Here is a 16472-nt window from a genome sequence, read left to right on the forward strand (position 1 = left end):
GCTTTCACCTCACTTCGTGGGGGGGCCTGTGTTTTGTCTGGAGCAGCAGCGCGGTGTGGTGCTTCCGAGGAGACCCCAGCGGTCAGTTCCCCGTGGTTGTGCTAAGTTGGGGAGATGGGGTCTGTGTTCCAGAGAGCAGTCGTGTTAACAGCACTGACCCTGCTGCCCCCAGGCCTTCCCCAGGAGTGGGCCTGGCCTGTGGGGAGTCCCGGGGTGGTTGTGGTCCGCAGGGCTTTCTGGGGGTGAGGCTTCTCCTTTCCCTGAAACTTGGTCCCCAGAAGGGCCCTCACAGGCTGCGGTTGTGGACTCCTGCGTTCCTTCCAGGTGGTCTTGGTGTTTTCGTGGGCTGTCCCCCCGCCAGCAGTACCAGCGGGAGGGGCGGGGGCCCCCAGGCCTGAGTGGGTTTAGGAGAAGGACACAGGTCCCACAGGGGGACCGTCCCTGGGGCTTGGGCAGGTGTGCAGAGCCCGGGGGCTCAGAGGTGCTGGCTTCCTCACGTGGTCCACACCAGGGTTTGGCCCGGTAGCCTACGTTGTTTACTTGGAATAGCCAGCATTTAAGGTTTAGGAGATTCACCTGTAAACATGTGTTTCTAGCTTTTCTTGAGAGTCCAGTTAGCTCAGCGTTTGCCCCGGGCCCCCAGCTCCCCTGGCTGCTGCGCCCCTGTGTCTTGCCGGGCCCCTGGGCCTCATGGCTCTGAACAGCTCCTCTCGGGGGCCACGGAGTGTGGGCTCCCCCCACTGCCACGTCAGGGGCACCACCGGCCAAAGCGAGAGTGATTGAAAGAAGCTCTTTTCGTAGCTTCCAGCGTCCGTGCCTAACACAAGGCCTAGATCCTCAACGCTGGACGTGCTAGTGGCCCCGGGAGAGGCAGCTGGACCCTTCCGGTGCCCCCTCCGTGGGACTGCCGGGGCCCTGGCCATGTCCCCCTCCAGCCTCCCTCCTGTGCCCTTCCGTGGGGACAGTGGCACCTCGGGCCATCACTGGGCCTGCAGAGTACCCCAAGAGCCCTCGGAGTGGGACCTGGCTCCCGTCTCTTGTGTGACCAGGCTTAGCCTCGGGGAAGCAGCCAGCACCCCATGGGGTCAGAGGGGCTTGGGCAGCAGGGGCCTGGACCTGGATTTGGAGGATACCACCGTGTCCTAGTGACAGTGGGAGCCATGGGGGGAGTTGCATCCACCCTGGGGGCAGATGCCTCTGACCCTTCCATTCCCTTCCCAGACCTGCCCAACCTGCTGGCCTCCCTCGGGAGTCAGTGTTGGCCAATCCCCAGCCCTGACCCTTCCCTGGGACTTAGGGCCTCTTGGCCGGTGCAGTGCCCCCCTGTGTGGCTCAGAGGGGCAGGGCTGGCCTGCTGCTTTTAGTGCCAGCTCCTCTGTGAGCCAGCGGGTGTGTCTCCTAGACCCCAGTGCACCCCACTTCGGATTTGTGACAACGTGGAAGGGCCTGGACGGTGTAGTAGTGCTGGAGTAAGTCAGACAGTGTGCTTTCACTCACGTGGAATCTAAAACACAAGGAGGCAAACCAAAGATGCAGACATCAGTGTGGTGGCTACCAGAGGGGAGGGACGGGGGAGGGACGGGGGAGGGCGGGGCAAGTTAGAGGCTCAACCCCAGGGTGACAGATGGAAACTAAAGGTTTGGTTGTGAGCACCCTGTTGCCTCCTCAGAAGTAGAAATTTACATAACGTTATGAGCCAGTGTTACTCCAGCGAAGAATACCTTGTTTTAAAAATCTGATTTTATTCCCTGTCAGCGGAAGTCTGGCTGATACTGGCGTTGGTGTTTCAGGCATGGTTGTGATTTTTAAAGCAAACACACACCCTTCGGGCAGCTGTGTGGTCAGAGCCCCTGCTGCCCTGTCCTCCAGGGTGTTCCAGCCTCCTGCCTCTCCCCCTCCCTCTCCCCCTCACTGTCTCCCTGCTTCTCCCCCCTCCCTCTCCCTCTCCTCACTGGCCCCTCCCTCCCCCTCCCTGTCCCCCTGCCTCTCCCTGCTCCCTCTCCCCCTCCCCCTCCCCTCCCTCTCCCCCTCCCCCTCCCCTCCCTCTCCCCTCCCTCTCCCTTCCCCTCCCCTCCCCTCCCCTCCCCTCCCTCTCCCCTCCCTCTCCCTTCCCCTCCCTCTCCCCCTCCCCTCCCCTCCCTCTCCCCTCCCCTCCCCTCCCCTCCCTCTCCCCTCCCCCTCCCCCTGCCCAGCTGCAGTGCAGTGTGGGTCGGGTCTGCGTGGAGCATCCATGCGAGGCGGCGGGTCGCCACTCCTCCCCGGGAGAGGAGCCCTGAGCCCCATACGGAGGCTCCTCCTGGGCAGGTGGACTGTGCATCCCGTGTCAGGGCTGCCAGGAGTCACCCGGTGCAGCCCTGAAGCTCCACGGCAGGTAAATCCCAGATGGTTTACAGAGGAGGAGGAGCTGGGGAAAGCAGCTCTTTTGTTTGAGAAGATTCCGGAAGGAGCGGGAGTGGAGTGGGAACACAAAGGTGGTCAGGGATTGGCATTTGTGACGGCCTGCCTGCCGGGGCATGAGAGGGTCCCCGCTGGGCCTTGCTCTCCGGGATGGGGGCTGTGGACGCTGGGTGTGCGGGGCCAGCGCCAGAGGCCTCCCTGGAAGTGCTGGAGCCGTGGCCGGGTCCCCAGGGTTTCCGGCCTGCATCACAGTGAACTCGCTGGGTCTGGCCTCCGGGGTGATCAGGAGACCTTGGACTCCGCTCTTGTTTGGTTTGTGGGGTGGGGGATCGCATCACAGGTCCCAGCGCCTCCTTCCTGCTCAGCCCCAGAGAGACTCTCCCAGGCACCTCCTGCCGCCCTTGGAGCCTGGGGGGGGGGTCCTCGGCGGGTGCGTGCCGCACCTGCCCCACCCTGCAGGACTTCCCCCGGGATCCCGGGACGAGCGGCCCAGCGTGGGCCACGGGGTCCAGGGAGCCGCGGTGGCACCTGCTCCCGAAGCCCTGATGGTGGTGCCCTTGCTTCCAGGGAGCCGCGTCCCCGGAGGAGCAGAGGGTCCTGGAGAGGAAGCTGAAGAAGGAGAGGAAGAAAGAAGCCCGGAGGCGGCTGCAGGAAGCGGGCATCTCCGTGGCCCAGAGCCCAGCAGCCAGGCGCTCGGGGGCCGCGCTGGCCTTGGACTACCTGTGCAGGTGCGCGGCCCCGGAGGGATGCAGGCAGACCGACACGGGCTGGGGGCTCAGGGCCCCCGGGGGGGGGGCGGGTGCTCGCAGCCTCCGCGGCTGTGTCTGGGGCCAGGGGAGCCGCCTGCTCCCCGCCTGGGCGTCTGGCGCCCGAAGCGCAGCTTCAGCCGTCGGGGTCAGCGGTGACAGGTCAGTAGCTGCGGGCGCTTGGGCAAGGCTACCCCTCAGCCTCCACCTCAGATCAACCAAACGCAGGTGAAGAGTCTCACCTGCCCCTCATAGTGTTGTGACAACCTGACAAAATAATGGCCCTGGAGCTACCATGGAAGACTCACGGGCCATGTGCTGAGGATGGCATCTCACCACCACTGTCAACCTTGTCACCCCACCTACATCACCACCCGCACCCACGTCACCACTGTCACCATTCACGTCACCACCACCACCAATCACGTCACCCCCCCGACATCACCATCCACGTCACCACCCCATCGTCATTGCCGCCATCAGCATTGTTGCTGTCTCCACCATCACCCTCGTCACAGGTGGCACACACCCCACATCTCCCTCCAGGAGCCTGTGTTCTTTCGTGGAGTCCTCGAGATCCAGCCAAGGGTTGGGGTTGGTGGCTTGGAGCCGGTTCAAGAACAGAGTTCCTGGGGGCCCTGCAGAGGATTCTGGGAGGGCAGGGGGGCCTGAGGACGTGTGTGAACCCAGCGATAGGCTGGGAGGGGGCGTTTCAGAGCCCTGTCTTCCAAGAAGGAGGAGCTGCCCGGCCACCCTGGCTCTGTATGAAGCGGAATCTTCCTGATTCCTGGACCGGGCTGAGCACCGATGAGTCAGCTGCACAGGCAGCCCAGGGTCCAGGCCTCCCCCTCCTCCTTGCCCCCGTCCCCCTCCCGCTCCCCCTGCTGTCTCTGAAGCCCGTGAGGTGGTGGCAGAGCATGAGACGCTACCCCGCGTCTCTCCCAAGCGGGGGGCCCCGCTGGTCCCGGGCAGGGCGCCCACCTGCTGGATGGGCTGGGGCTTGCCGTTCCCCCAGCCCCAGCCGGAGCCAGCTCTGGCTCAAGGGGGCACAGGCCGCAGCCGCGACGGGTGCCCGGGGAGCCTCGGGCCTTGTGCCGGGCCTGCCTGAGCCCCCAGGAGCAGCCCTTCTTCGGCTCTGCGGGAATCTCCGCACGCGCTGTCCCTTCCTCCTGGGGGCCTGCTCCCGTTAAGATCTGCCCGCCTCCCTGTAGGAGACACGCCTTCGATTCAGTGCCTCCCTCCCCGCCCAGGGAAGTCGGGGTGCCTTCCTCGCACTGCAGGGGCCACCATTGGCTGGCCGGTGGGGGCCACGTGGAGCCCAGTGGGAGGGGAGGCCCAGCCTGCGCACCGGCGGAGGGAGCTGCCCGGCAGCCTCCCCTGACCCTGGGCCTGGCCCTGGGCTGTGTTCAGAGGGTGGGGGGTACAGGGGTGGCCAGCAGGCCCCTCGTTCACACCTGGTCCCGTCCCGACACCTTTCACCTGCAGCTGAGGTGAGATTTTCCGTGGTGAGCACGGCCGTACAAGGCAGCCAAGAGAGGCACCTGCAGGCTCCGCTGTCACTCGGGGGACTGCTCTGAAGACGGTGGTCCTGGGGAGGGGACAGCGGACCCACTCAGCAGCTCAGACGGCCCTGCCCAGCGCTCCCCAGGGGACCAGTAGCTGTGGGGTGCTGTGGCTTCAGAGCAGCCGTCACATCTGGGTCCTGCACCGCAGGCAGCGCACGTACCTGCCTCTCACCCCTCTGGGTCGTAAGAACATCCTTCGGCCCTGACCTCACGGTGCTGAGAGCCGCGTCCTCATGGGAGCTGCTCGCGGTGCAGCACCCCCTTGAGAGGGTCGGGCTCGGCCCTCACCCCCGGGGCCTGCGCTCCCTCCCTGCTGACCTCTCACTTCCCCTGCTCACTGAAGTCACGCAGATGCGCCATCTGTGGGTCCCTGCCTTCTGGGGAGGTATTTTTGGGCGGGGCTGGGGGCCCCCGTGGTCACTCGGTCATCATTCACGTGGTCCTGGTGTGTCTGGGAGCTCCTCTGTCCGTTGTGGATTTCCGTGGGGCGGCACCACCCCCAGGCCTCCAGCCGGGTGCCCTTTGCTCCCCGTGGGCCCGGACAGCCCATCTGAAGCCAGTCCGATGCTCCAGACATCCGAGCCGCTTCTGGGGCCCGGCGGACCACAGGGTTGAGCTGACCCTGGTCAGAGCCCTGGGGTCAGGGAGGAGGGAGTGCTTCGGGCCGATGCCCAGCTCGTCTGCGTCACCAATGCAGCACTGAGGGAGCCAGGCCTGAGGTGGTCCTTCCCTCCCAAACCCTCTGGCAGCTCAGGAGGGACCTTGAGACCCTGGGAAGAGCGAGGTCTTCCAGGGCAGATGAGTTGGCCAGGGCGCGATGCAGGTGGAACGACACAGTAGCTGAACTGGGGCCAGTGCGGGGGCATTCTTTATCACAAAGACTGCTTGACCGGAGCGAGAGCGAGAGCCCTGTGGAGACTGCAGAGGAGCAGACGTGAGGGGCCGGGCCGAGCCCAGGGAGCGTAGGGGCTCACGGGCAGCAGGGAGGTCACGGGAGCTGCGCCAGCATGCTTGCGGGGAAGCGGTGCACTGCAGAACCACGGGGGCCCGTGGGCGTGGACACCAGAGAGGGCTGCTTGCCCGCGCTCGGAAGGAAGCTCCCTCCTCCCCACCCCGTGTGTCCAGCATCTTCTGTGAAACTTCGTTCCGTCTGGGAAGGAAGCATCTTGAAGGGCCCATCTCCACTGTCGCAGGCAGAGGATGAGCGGTGGGTTTGGAGCCGAGAGACAGTTACGTCATTACTGGCAGCAGGGAGCGGTCCCACTGGTGGCGGCGGCCCACACAGCGCGTGCCCTCCCAGTCGGGCCAGCAGAGGAGCCTGAGGAGATGGCCAGGGGCCGCTGACTCCCCAGCCTGGTGGCCCTTCCTCTCCCCCTTCTTCCTCCCCTCCCTCGAGTGGCCCACCTCCCTCCCTTCCCCCTCCTCCTGGTGGGGCGCCCCTGCGGGTGCAGAAGACTGAGCTGGGCCCTGTCGTGGGCGCACACGTTGCCCCGGCCTCGCCACTAAGCGCTGGAGGCGGGACTGCAGGCACAGGCGGGGTGTTGGTCCCCCAGGAGCCGTGGCCAGGTCCGGCTCGCCGGTGGCTGCCACGCGAAGTGCCCATGGTCCCCGGGCAGATGTGGGGCGGGGCCTGGGTGGTCGTGCCATCACGTGACACGGCATGTGGGAAACTCCACAGGCGTGAAGCGTGTGCTTCTGCCTCAGCCCCGCCAGCCACGGGGCTGCTTGTCCTGGGAGAGTGAACCTGCTGGGCGATTAGGGAGGCCGACCCTCCCGCCATCCTGCAGCCCCAGAGCCCGCACTCTGCCCACTCCACGCCGCCAGCGCCCGGGTCCCAGACACACAGACCTCTGTCCGTCTCGGGGCCTCTGCCCCAGCGTTCGGGTCTCCCCTGGGCACTGGCTCCCGACGTGGCCTGCTTCCTCCACCTCGGGCCCCTTCAGCCTGGGCTCCACGGGACCAGCCGCGCTTTGCCGCAGCGTCCTCATCATCTGGGGGCTCGGTGCGTCCGAGGCCCTTGGGTGGTGACGTGCAGGCTGGGCCAATGGGACCCCTGCATGGCCCTTGGGGTCAGGGCTCCTGGCTCCTCCCTGACGCCCAGCTCATGGCATGAAGGCCACGCCTGCTCCAGTCGGCGGTCCTGCCGTCCTGCACGATAAATGTTTCTGGAAGAAGGCCTGAGTTTGTGAAATTCAGAGTGTTCACGTTAGGATCGTGGAACGATGGCCGTGCAGGGCTGAAAGAAAGTGTCCTTGTGCCCCCTGGTCCTGCCGTCCGGGCCGAGGGCCCCCGGCAGGCGTGCGGGGGCGACGGTCCTCCTGGTGCAGAACCCTGAGAGCCCCCTCCCGCCCTCGCGCTGGGAGGGTCCTCTGCAGATGTCCCGCCCCCCCAGCCAAGGAAAGGCCACCCAGGCCAGTGGGTGCAGGCCTTCCGGCTCCTCCTGTGCAGTACCTGAGACGTCGTGTCCTTGCCTCCCCAGCTGGGCCCAGCAGCACGAGAACTGGAGGTTTCAGAAGACGAGGCAGACCTGGCTGCTGCTGCATATGTACGACCGTGACCAGGTGGGTGCACACTCGGTGCGGGGGGGTGCCCTGTGGGAGCACCCCGTCCAGCCCTTCGTTTTACAGAGATGAAACCCGGGCTCAGGGAGGGACCCGCTCAGTGTCAGGGAGTCAGAACCCCTGCCAGGTTTGCCCAGCGGCCGGACTCATCGTGGAGCTCCAGGCTCCCAGCTGCAGGAAGCGGCTGCGGTTCCAGGAAGGCCACCGTCCGCGTGCTTGGAAGTTCCACCCTCCCCTGTGGATCCTCGTGGGGTGTGGCTATCAGGCTGAGGCTGGGAGCTGCCGTCACCCCCAGACACTCCAGTGTGCGCCTGCTACACGTCAGGGCGTCCTACGGGACGACAACCCAGCCTGAGTCAGGGCTCCACGTCACGTCACCACTACACGTTCTTGGTGGCATCCTTGGGCGGGGGCCTGTCGAGAACCGCGCTCACCCGGTGTCTAGCACGTCCCTCATCTTACCCTCGTGACCCTGACGTGCTTGCAAGGGCAGTCGTGTGGCAGGGCGTGGCCGGCGTGGTTGGTTAGGTCCCCACCCAGACTCGGGGAAATAAATGTATGTGTTCGTCGTCCTCCTCCTCCTCGTAGCTGGTCCGTGGTGGCTTGGTGTCGATGTTGATCACGTGACACGGGTGGTGGCTGTCGGGTTTGTTCCTACAGAGTTACTGATTCTTTCAGTAACAGGCACGTGTCTTTGGGGGCTGCCCGTCTCTCGTCACTCTCGCTAGCCCGCTGTGGCCCTGTCTGGGGCTTTTCTGTTCCCTTTATCCCGTCTCCGATAAGGAGGAGCTTCGCCACCCCCGCTCCAGTGGACTGTGGCTTCCCGCTTCAGCGTGGACTCTGGTGTTTTATTCAGTGGCTTGTAATCCATTTATCTGGGGCCGCCGTCACCATCCGTGACGATTGTGTAGCTTTCATTATGATGGTTAAGTGGCTCCACCACCGGCGGGGAAGTTGAGGGCGGACTCGGCCCTGCGTGCACTTGATGGGGGGTGGGGGACCCTCTGTGGAGGAGGCACCTGTGAGCTGAGTTCTGAAATCAGGCCGTGGCTGTTGGGCGGGTGGGGGACAGCGGGGTGCAAAGCCTGGGCCGGGCCAAGCCAGCGATACCGCAGGAATCGGAGCCCCAGGCTGGCGTATGCTGCCTGGGCCTCCTTCCCCAGGACCACCCCCCACTCCTGCACAGCCCCACGCCCACTCCCCACTGGGCCAGCTCAGGGCACCTGCCCCTCCTCCCTGTGGCCCTCAGGTTTTGAAGTCAGTGTGAGTCACTTGCTGCTTTCGAAGTGGACTTGCAGTCGCCCCTGTTTTTAGCCCCCTCTTTTAACTCTCACTTCCAGCAGCACCCACACAGCCAGTTCCGGAGTCCCGGGCTTGGGGGCGGGGATGGTCTGCAGCGCGATTGGCGTTTCTCAGCTTGAGCTTCACCTTCGTCAGATCTGCTGAGTCACCGTCATTCATCTCCAGCCCCAGAACGTTGTCACTCTTATCTTTCCTCTGCTCTCTCTGTTCTAAGAGATTTATCTGTTATTTTTTATTATTTTTTAAATAAATTTATTTATATTTTTTTATTTTTGGCTGCATTGGGTCTTTGTTGCTGCACACGGGCTTTCTCTAGTTGTGGCAAGCGGGGGCTATTGTTCGTTGCGGTGCGAGGACTTCTCATTGCGGTGGCTTCTCTTGTTGTGGAGCACAGGCTCTAGGCCTGTGCTTTCCTCTGCTCTCTCTGTTCTAAGAGATTTATCTGTTATTCTTTATTATTTTTTAAATATATTTATATTTTTTTATTTTTGGTTGCATTGGGTCTTTGTTGCTGCACACAGGCTTTCTCTAGTTGTGGCAAGCGGGGGCTACTGTTCGTTGCGGTGCGAGGGCTTCTCATTGCGGTGGCTTCTCTTGTTGTGGAGCACAGGCTCTAGGCACGTGGGCTTCAGTAATTGTGGCACACGGGCTCAGTAGTTGTGGCTCACGGGCTCAGGAGTTGTGGCCCACGGGCTCTAGAGCGCAGGCTCAGTAGTTGTGGTGCATGGGCTTAGTTGCTCCACGGCATGTGGGATCTTCCCGGACCAGGGCTTGAACCCATGTCCCCTGCATTGGCAGGCGGATTCTTAACCACTGCACCACCAGGCGAGCCAGATTTATCTCTTTAAAAATGTATCTGCTTACTGTTGATTTAGTGGCATTTCAGGAGGGCGTGAAAACTGACGTCTGCCAGCCTCTGGAACGCAAGCCGGAGTCTGTGGGGAGAAGAGCGGGGGCCAGCAGAGGACAGCGGGCTGGCCGCCCTTTCCACCTCCCCCAGCCCGTCGTCCTGGAGCAACTCCTCGGGGCCCGGCCTGAGGGTGCTGAGGGCTGGACGGTCCCCTCGCAGGCCCGGGGCCCGCAGTGTGGACATCCTGCATCTCCACGTGCCACCCGCCCAGCCCTGACGAGTGTTCTCTGCCCCGTCCAGGTCCCCGACAAGCACTTCTCCACCTTGCTGGCCTACCTGGAGGGGCTCAGGGGCCAGGCCCGCGAGCTGACGGTGCGGAAGGCAGAGGTGCTGATGCGGGAGCTGGACGAAGCGGGTGCAAGCGCCGACGCCCCACTGCCGGGGAGAACCCAGCGCGTCCGGCAGGTGCTGCAGCTGCTCTCCTAGCGGGCGGCGCGGGGGTGCGGGGGTGGGGTCCCTGGCCCTCCTGGCCCCTGACCCTTGCAGGGACCACTGCTCTCTCCTGATTCCTTGGCCAGAAATTGTTTATAGGGGATGACAGTTTTAACCCCTTCACAGCAGAACGCAGTCACTCTGAAATAAGCCGCCCTCCCAGTGGCCCTCAGGCCCCCAAGGAAGTTGCTTATTAAGGGAAATGCCCGTTTTTGTCCCAGGGGTGTCTTAGAGGTCACCAGAGCTGGCCCTCCCCGCCCGCTGTGGTCCATCCGTGTGGGGGCTTGGCCCCCCCCCATGGGTCTGGCGGCCCCTCGGTGCCGGCCGCCTGGCCACCTGCCTGCGTTCACCTAGGGGCCTGCGCTGTGGCTCATCCATGTCGCCTCCCTCCTCAGGCAGGCCACGGCTCCGCTGGCCACTTACAGGGAAACCTGGGTGTATTTTCAATAAAAACCGGCCTCTGGAGGCCGTGGCTCTTGTTGTGCGACTCGTTCCCTGCCTGTGGGGCGTGGGCTCCGTGGCCTCCCAGGACGGCGTCCAGGCGAGCCCCTCGTGTAGTCTTCCGGCTGCAGGCTGACCCCTGCTCTTCAGGCCATGTTTCCAGGTGTCGGCAGAGGACACGCGCTGCCCTCCCGCACCTGCCCAGCCGGGAAGCACCTGCTCTGTCCCCCATCCCCGGAGGAGCGCGTGCGGCCAGGCCGTCTCCACAGACAGTCAGACGTGGTGGCAGGTGACTGTGCAGTTTTGAAACTCTCCACCGAGTCTGTGATGCTCTGCCCCTCGGGCGTGGTCAGCTTCCAGCCTGGGAGACGCATGGGCACCACGTGGCTTCGAGGCTCCCGTGATGGGGTGGGGGGAGCCGCCCCAGGTGACCCCGAGTGAAGCAGAGGGGCCCGAGCCCGGAGTCCTGCTCCGGTTGCAGGTTTGTGAGCCATGTAACCAGGGGGCAGTAGGAAAGCAGAGTCCGAGAGATTGCGTCACGTGGGCAGCTCTGTCGTGAATTCCATGCTGACAGCCCGTGAGTAACGGGGGCCCTTTATTCCAGAATGAGGTCCCGGGCCTTCCTGTGGCCACTCCTGGCTTGGCTGGGCCCCGACCGTGGCCCTCGGGGATCTCGCCTCAGAGCAGCATCCCCAGGTCGGTTCAGTTCAATTCAGTGTCTGAATGGCGGAGGTGGGGGTGGTGGCCCGAGGAGGGGTGACCCGAGCCCAGGAGGGCCACACGTCTCGAGGGCCCGGGCAGGTCCCTCGCTGACCACTTGGGGCCTTTCCCTCTTCTCACCTGTGACCCCGGACTCAGGGTCACGCCACCCCACGTGGCGAGCCTCGTCCACGCTGGAGTCTCGTCTGCTCCCCCCCATGAGGGGCTGCTGTGCTGCTCCCTGAGGGGCCTCTGGCCTGCCCCCGCCCACTGGGCACACACGCGCACACGTCCAGTTCTGGGTGGGAGCCACTGGCCAGGCACCTCCTTCGGCCTTGCAGACCTTGGAGACGGAGTGAGGAGGCCCAGCCCTCCTGGAGGCCCTCAGGTGAGGTGAGGTCCCCGACGGGAAAGCACCCTGTGACGACGAGCCATCGCGGTTCTGCAGGTAATCTGTGGATGATGCCGCCGCCGGGTGCCAGCCTCGCTGTCCCTAAGCTTTGAGGCATTTTAAAAACACTGAGAAATAGACGTACAGTAAAGGAAGGTCCACAGGACACAGGGAAGGAGCAGGTTCTCTTTAAGGGATCCGGGCTGAGACATAGACGTACGGTAAAGGAAGGTCCACAGGACACAGGGAAGGAGCAGGTTCTCTTTAAGGGATCCGGGTTGACTGATCAAGAACATAGCTCTGGGTTTCCTGGCAGCCAAATCGAAGAGGGAAACGTGGCGGTACCGGGTCCTCATCTGCTGTTAATGGGAAACGGCCCAGGAGAGCCAGGCGCTCCCCTTGTGCACAGAGGCTCTTGGACACCGACTTAGGCGGCTCCCGTAGGGTGTGCAGTGCCGTCCTCTGCGGCGTCCCCCCGGCAGAAGGCGCAGGGGAGGTGATGCATCGCTTGGTGTGGGACCAAGCTCAGGGTCCAGGCGGTTCCTGGGATCCCTGTGTGGTCATAGGTGGCACTCTGATGGCCCCAGGGGTCAATCGATGTGGAGGGACTGAGCCTGGTGGCCGCACAAGGGTAGTAGGCTCGCCGGCCGCCTTGTCCGTCCGTGGGCTGAGGAGCATCTCCCTGAGGGGGCAGGGGGAGCTCCCCCACCTGTGTTGTGGGGGGCGTCCCGGGCGTCCGTCAGGTCAGCGGCCACGGCACCCCGAGGGATCAGGATGGAGCTGGCGGGGCTTTTTCTGAGGTGCGGCCAAGCTCACTGGCCTGTCAAAGCCTCAGCCCCCCGCACCCTGGCCCTCCGAGGAAGCCACCGCCACGGAGCCAGTAGTTGTAAGGTTATGGCTGAGAAGCAGGTGTTTCCTGTTGGCCTCGCCTGTGGGATGTGGGGACTCAGCTGCTTCTGCACCCCCAGGAGGTTCGCGTCCACTTTGGGTAAACTGGTGTTGAGTGTGTCCCGTCGGTCCTGTAAGGATACAGTGACCAGCCAGAGTGTCCCTGCACGGCGGGAAGGAAGCTGGAACGGAGGGGCCTCGGGAAGTTAGACGCCCGAGCCGGGACCCCTGCCCCCAGTGTGCTCTCCCCCACCACGGGTTTGCCCCGCGAGGTGGGTGGCGGCCACGCAACACTGTTGGCTTCTGGGCTCACAGAAGAACGTCTCCAGTCAAAGCCCCCGCAGGCCCGGGAGCTGAGACCGCAGCCTGTATGTCTGTTCTGGAGGGTTCGCTTGTGCTTTAGGGCTGATGCGGTGTGGCAGGGGCCAGCCCTGGAACCAAAGGCAGATCTGGACCAAGAGCCACCCGCCGGCCCCCAGAGGTTCCCCCTCAAGAGGCTGGGGCACTGCAGCCTTGGGAACAGACTGTCCAGGGACTGACCAACCCACGTGAGCCCAGTCCTCACGTCCAGCCCACCTGCCCCCTCCTGACCCACGATGCCCGGGGGCCCTTGATGGACGTCTGCCCGCGACGCTTCTCCCAAAAGCCGCACAGCCAGCGAGAAACAGGATCTAAAGCTTGGAGTGTCCGACGAAGGGTGAGCAGTTAAAAGGTGCTTCATCCGTAAGATGGGCTATGACTGAGCCTTTAGAAGGGAGGAAACGGACGCATCGTGATGGACCTTGAGGACATGATGCTCGGTGAAATAAACCGTTACAGAAGGACAAATACTGTGTGATTCCACTTCTGCGAGGTCCCTGGAGAGACAGAACGTAGGGGGTGGGGGCCCAGGGCTGGGGGAGGGGGAGGGGAGCTGGTGTTTAATGGGACAGAGTCTCAGTTTGGAAAGACGAGAATGTTCTGTGTGTGGATGGTGGTGACGGTTGCTCAACAGCGTGAACGAGCGAGATGTTCCTGAACTGGACACTGAGAAGCGGGTAGGACAGTAAATTGTACGTTCTCTCTGTTTTACCACAGTAAGAAAAATACTTTAAAAAATGAAACAGGGCTTCCCTGGTGGCACAGTGGTTGAGAGTCCGCCTGCCGATGCAGGGGACGCGGGTTCGTGCCGCGGTCCGGGAAGATCCCACGTGCCGCGGAGCGGCTGGGCCCGTGAGCCATGGCTGCTGAGCCTGCGTGTCCGGAGCCTGTGCTCCGCAGCGGGAGAGGCCACAACAGTGAGAGGCCCGCGTACCGCAAAAAAAAAAGAAAGAAACAAAACCAACTAGAATGTGAGATGACTGACCCGTCAGCTCCCACCCAGGGGTCGATCTGCACCCTGGGTAGGGGGGAGGGCTTCTGCCTTTCGGCAGGGGTCGGGGGCAGCCCCAGGGGCCAGGCAGATGTCCACTGTCCCCAGTTCCTAGTCCCACATCCCTCGCTGAGGAGCTGAAGAAGCTTTCAGACTGTCTGAGTCCGGCAGGTGGGTCCAGAGGTTGGTTTCGTGGGTCAGACGACAGACGTCAAACTTGGCAAAACATGCTGCGTTCGTGTCGACATAAAGCAGGGGGAAGGGATTGGTTTCCCCAGAGGCCAGGTGCTCTCGGCTCTCCTGGGCCCCAGCCAGCTGGTCCGGCTCTGGCCATTTCAAGGCAGGGGCAAGGGGAGCCTGAGAATGGAGGCCTGGGTCCCCTGCCGAGAGAGGGTGGGGCCCAAGCCCTGGACTGGGGGGGACGAGGGTCTCGCTCACACCAGCCCTCTGCTCAGTGCCCCACAGATGTGCATCTGGACTGGGGTGACCGCCCCCTGGGGTGGGAGGCGGAGATGCTCTGGGGCAGGTGACGAGCAGCCCACCGCCTGAGGGCGCCAAGCGGCAGTGATCTGCATGCCTGGGCGCCGAGCCCCCGCCTGACGTCCCAGGCGCGTCCCCCAGTGAAGCCCCATCCCCGCCAGAGCCTCGGCCCAGAAACAGGGTTCCCCAACTCCCAACGCCATGCACGGCACCCCTGTTCGCAGCTGTGTCTCTGCCCGCCGGCGCCCCGCCCCCTCAGCTGCGTTCGAGCCGCCGAGGCCACCTGTGGGGCCGGGCTGCCCCAAGCAGCAGCGCGTTTGTATTTTTATTTATTTATTATTTTTTAAAAGTTTATTTAATTTATTTTTGGCTGTGTTGGGTCTCCGTTGCTGCGCGCAGGCTTTCTCTAGTTGCGGCGAGCGGGGGCTACTCTTCGTTGCTGTGCGCGGGCTTCTCATTGGGTGGCTTCTCTTGTTGGGGAGCACGGGCTCTAGAGCACAGGCTCAGTAGCTGTGGCGCATGGACCTAGTTGCTCTCTGGCGTGTGGGATCTTCCCAGACCAGGGCTCGAACCCGTGTGCCCTGCCTTGGCAGGCGGATTCTGAACCACTGCGCCAGCAGGAAAGTCCGAGCAGCACATTTTTAAATCCTTTTCTGCCAGGATCTACCCCTTCCAACCCAGCAGGACGGCTTTTCAAATTTGTTTTTGGCAAATTAAAATAACTGCCGTAAACCGTCAACCAACCAACCAGGTTCTTTTGAGAAAACTTAACATCACCTTTGAAAGTGGTTCGTCTTGTCACCTACTCTTGTAAGTTAGAAAATAAGCGCCTTAGCTTCTGGGTCCTGCACCTGGGCCCAGTGGGATGTCCCGGGAGGTGCCGCGGCCACGGTTCCTGCTCTGGGTCCACGGCAGAGAGCAGGGGTCTTGCGATGGCGATGCTAGCATTTTCCCTCCTTACAGCCGTACCCACCTCATCCCACCAGGGCCCGCTGCCAGAAAGCTGAGTCTCTTCCCACAGCAGCTTTGGGCCAGTTCTGTGGCCTCCGGAACATTCTGCCCCCACCCTGCAGAATGAAGCTTGGTACCTCGGCTGTGCCCTGGGCGAGGCGGGCTCCCTGCGCCCCGCGTTCAACGCCAGGTGTTCCAAACCGACAAGAAGAGGAGGACAGTGAACCCTCGCTGCCCTGCCCCCAGCCCCCTCCAGGGATGTGGGGACCACCCTCCCCTTCGCGGGCCCACTGTGACGTATCGTGGCCACAGCCCTGCCCTTCACTATTAGGAAGCTTCCCCTCCCCACACCCCACCCCCTGCCCCAAGATCTGCGTGCTGACTGGTGCGTCCTGGGTCGTTCCATGTGAAGCCCCCGGAGGGTCACAGGGTGGCTGGCACTGGAAGCCCTGGGCCTCGCTCTCCCAGCCCACCCTGCTCACCAGTTCACGTCCCAAGGGTAGCCTCCCCACGTGGTCACTGCGACTTAGCGCGGTCCCAGGCTTTTCAATTTGCACTCATCTGACACTCCCCAGTGTCCGCTCTCCAGGAAGGCCCTCTGGTGCCCAGCTGGGAACAGAGGCTTTTCCTGTGTGCCCCGAGCCCTGTGCCTCCCTCTGGTCCAGGCGGCAAGCTCTGAGCTCCAGGAGGGTGGAAGCCACGGCTTGTTTGCCCCCATCCAGCTCACGGACAAGGTGTTGGGAAGGCGTCGGTGTGATCTCAGCACCTTGTGCAGAATCCGCCAGCATCGCTAGCCTCCTGCCACGTCCCGGGCCCGGCCCTCCACCCACCGCCAGCTGGCCCCTCTGTGCTCTTCCTCGGAGAGGTGACCTCCACGCAGACACAAGGAGCCGGTTCATGGGGAGGGTCTGGGGGCAGATGTGGAAGAGGAGTGGGGGGTCAGAGTGGACCAGAGAAGAGGCTTGTGGAGGCGGCCTCCCTGCAAACTCCTACTCATCCTTCCCACCTGAGCCCCGCCGTCGCCCTCTGGGTGGCTGCTGCCCCTCAACTAGCTTGTCTTCTGCTAAGGGCGTCTCTGTGGTGGCCCCAGGGCTCAGGGGCCTGGCTCCAGGGGCAGAGTGCTGCCTGAGCACGGTGCCCAGGACCCCTGAGAACGGGGTGGGGTCTGCAGGAAACCCGCTGGACCCAGGGCAGGGCCGGGCACGGCACAGAGCAAGCGGGAACGCTGGTCTGAGGCTGGCCTCTGGGTGGACGTCATCCCGGGGCCCAGCAGCCCCTGCCATCTGCCTGCATCCCCAGCTGCAGGTGGGTGGCACCTCTGTGCCTGGCAGGTGTTGTCTGGCGACGCTGGCCCTGCT

At 63.6% G+C, this 16472-nt stretch overlaps 1 protein-coding gene across 6 annotated transcripts in view; it reads left to right on the plus strand.

The window, feature by feature from the left end:
* C15H7orf50 (chromosome 15 C7orf50 homolog) overlaps positions 1 to 10379 on the plus strand; it is a 97091-nt gene extending 86712 nt beyond the window's left edge. For 5 of the 6 annotated variants that reach the window (XM_060123955.1, XM_060123954.1, XM_060123953.1 and 2 more), the window contains 3 exons: positions 2965 to 3125; positions 7188 to 7269; positions 9722 to 10379. In XM_060123955.1, the coding sequence (XP_059979938.1) occupies positions 2965 to 3125; positions 7188 to 7269; positions 9722 to 9907 (429 nt within the window). In that variant the 3' untranslated portion in view covers positions 9908 to 10379. The remainder of the gene's footprint in view (positions 1 to 2964; positions 3126 to 7187; positions 7270 to 9721) is intronic. The other variant, XM_060123957.1, reaches the window with a different exon arrangement.
* The last annotated feature ends 6093 nt before the right edge of the window (positions 10380 to 16472 follow it).

This window comes from Lagenorhynchus albirostris, chromosome 15 (genome assembly GCF_949774975.1).
Source record: "Lagenorhynchus albirostris chromosome 15, mLagAlb1.1, whole genome shotgun sequence".
NCBI classification, from domain to species: Eukaryota; Metazoa; Chordata; class Mammalia; order Artiodactyla; family Delphinidae; genus Lagenorhynchus; species Lagenorhynchus albirostris.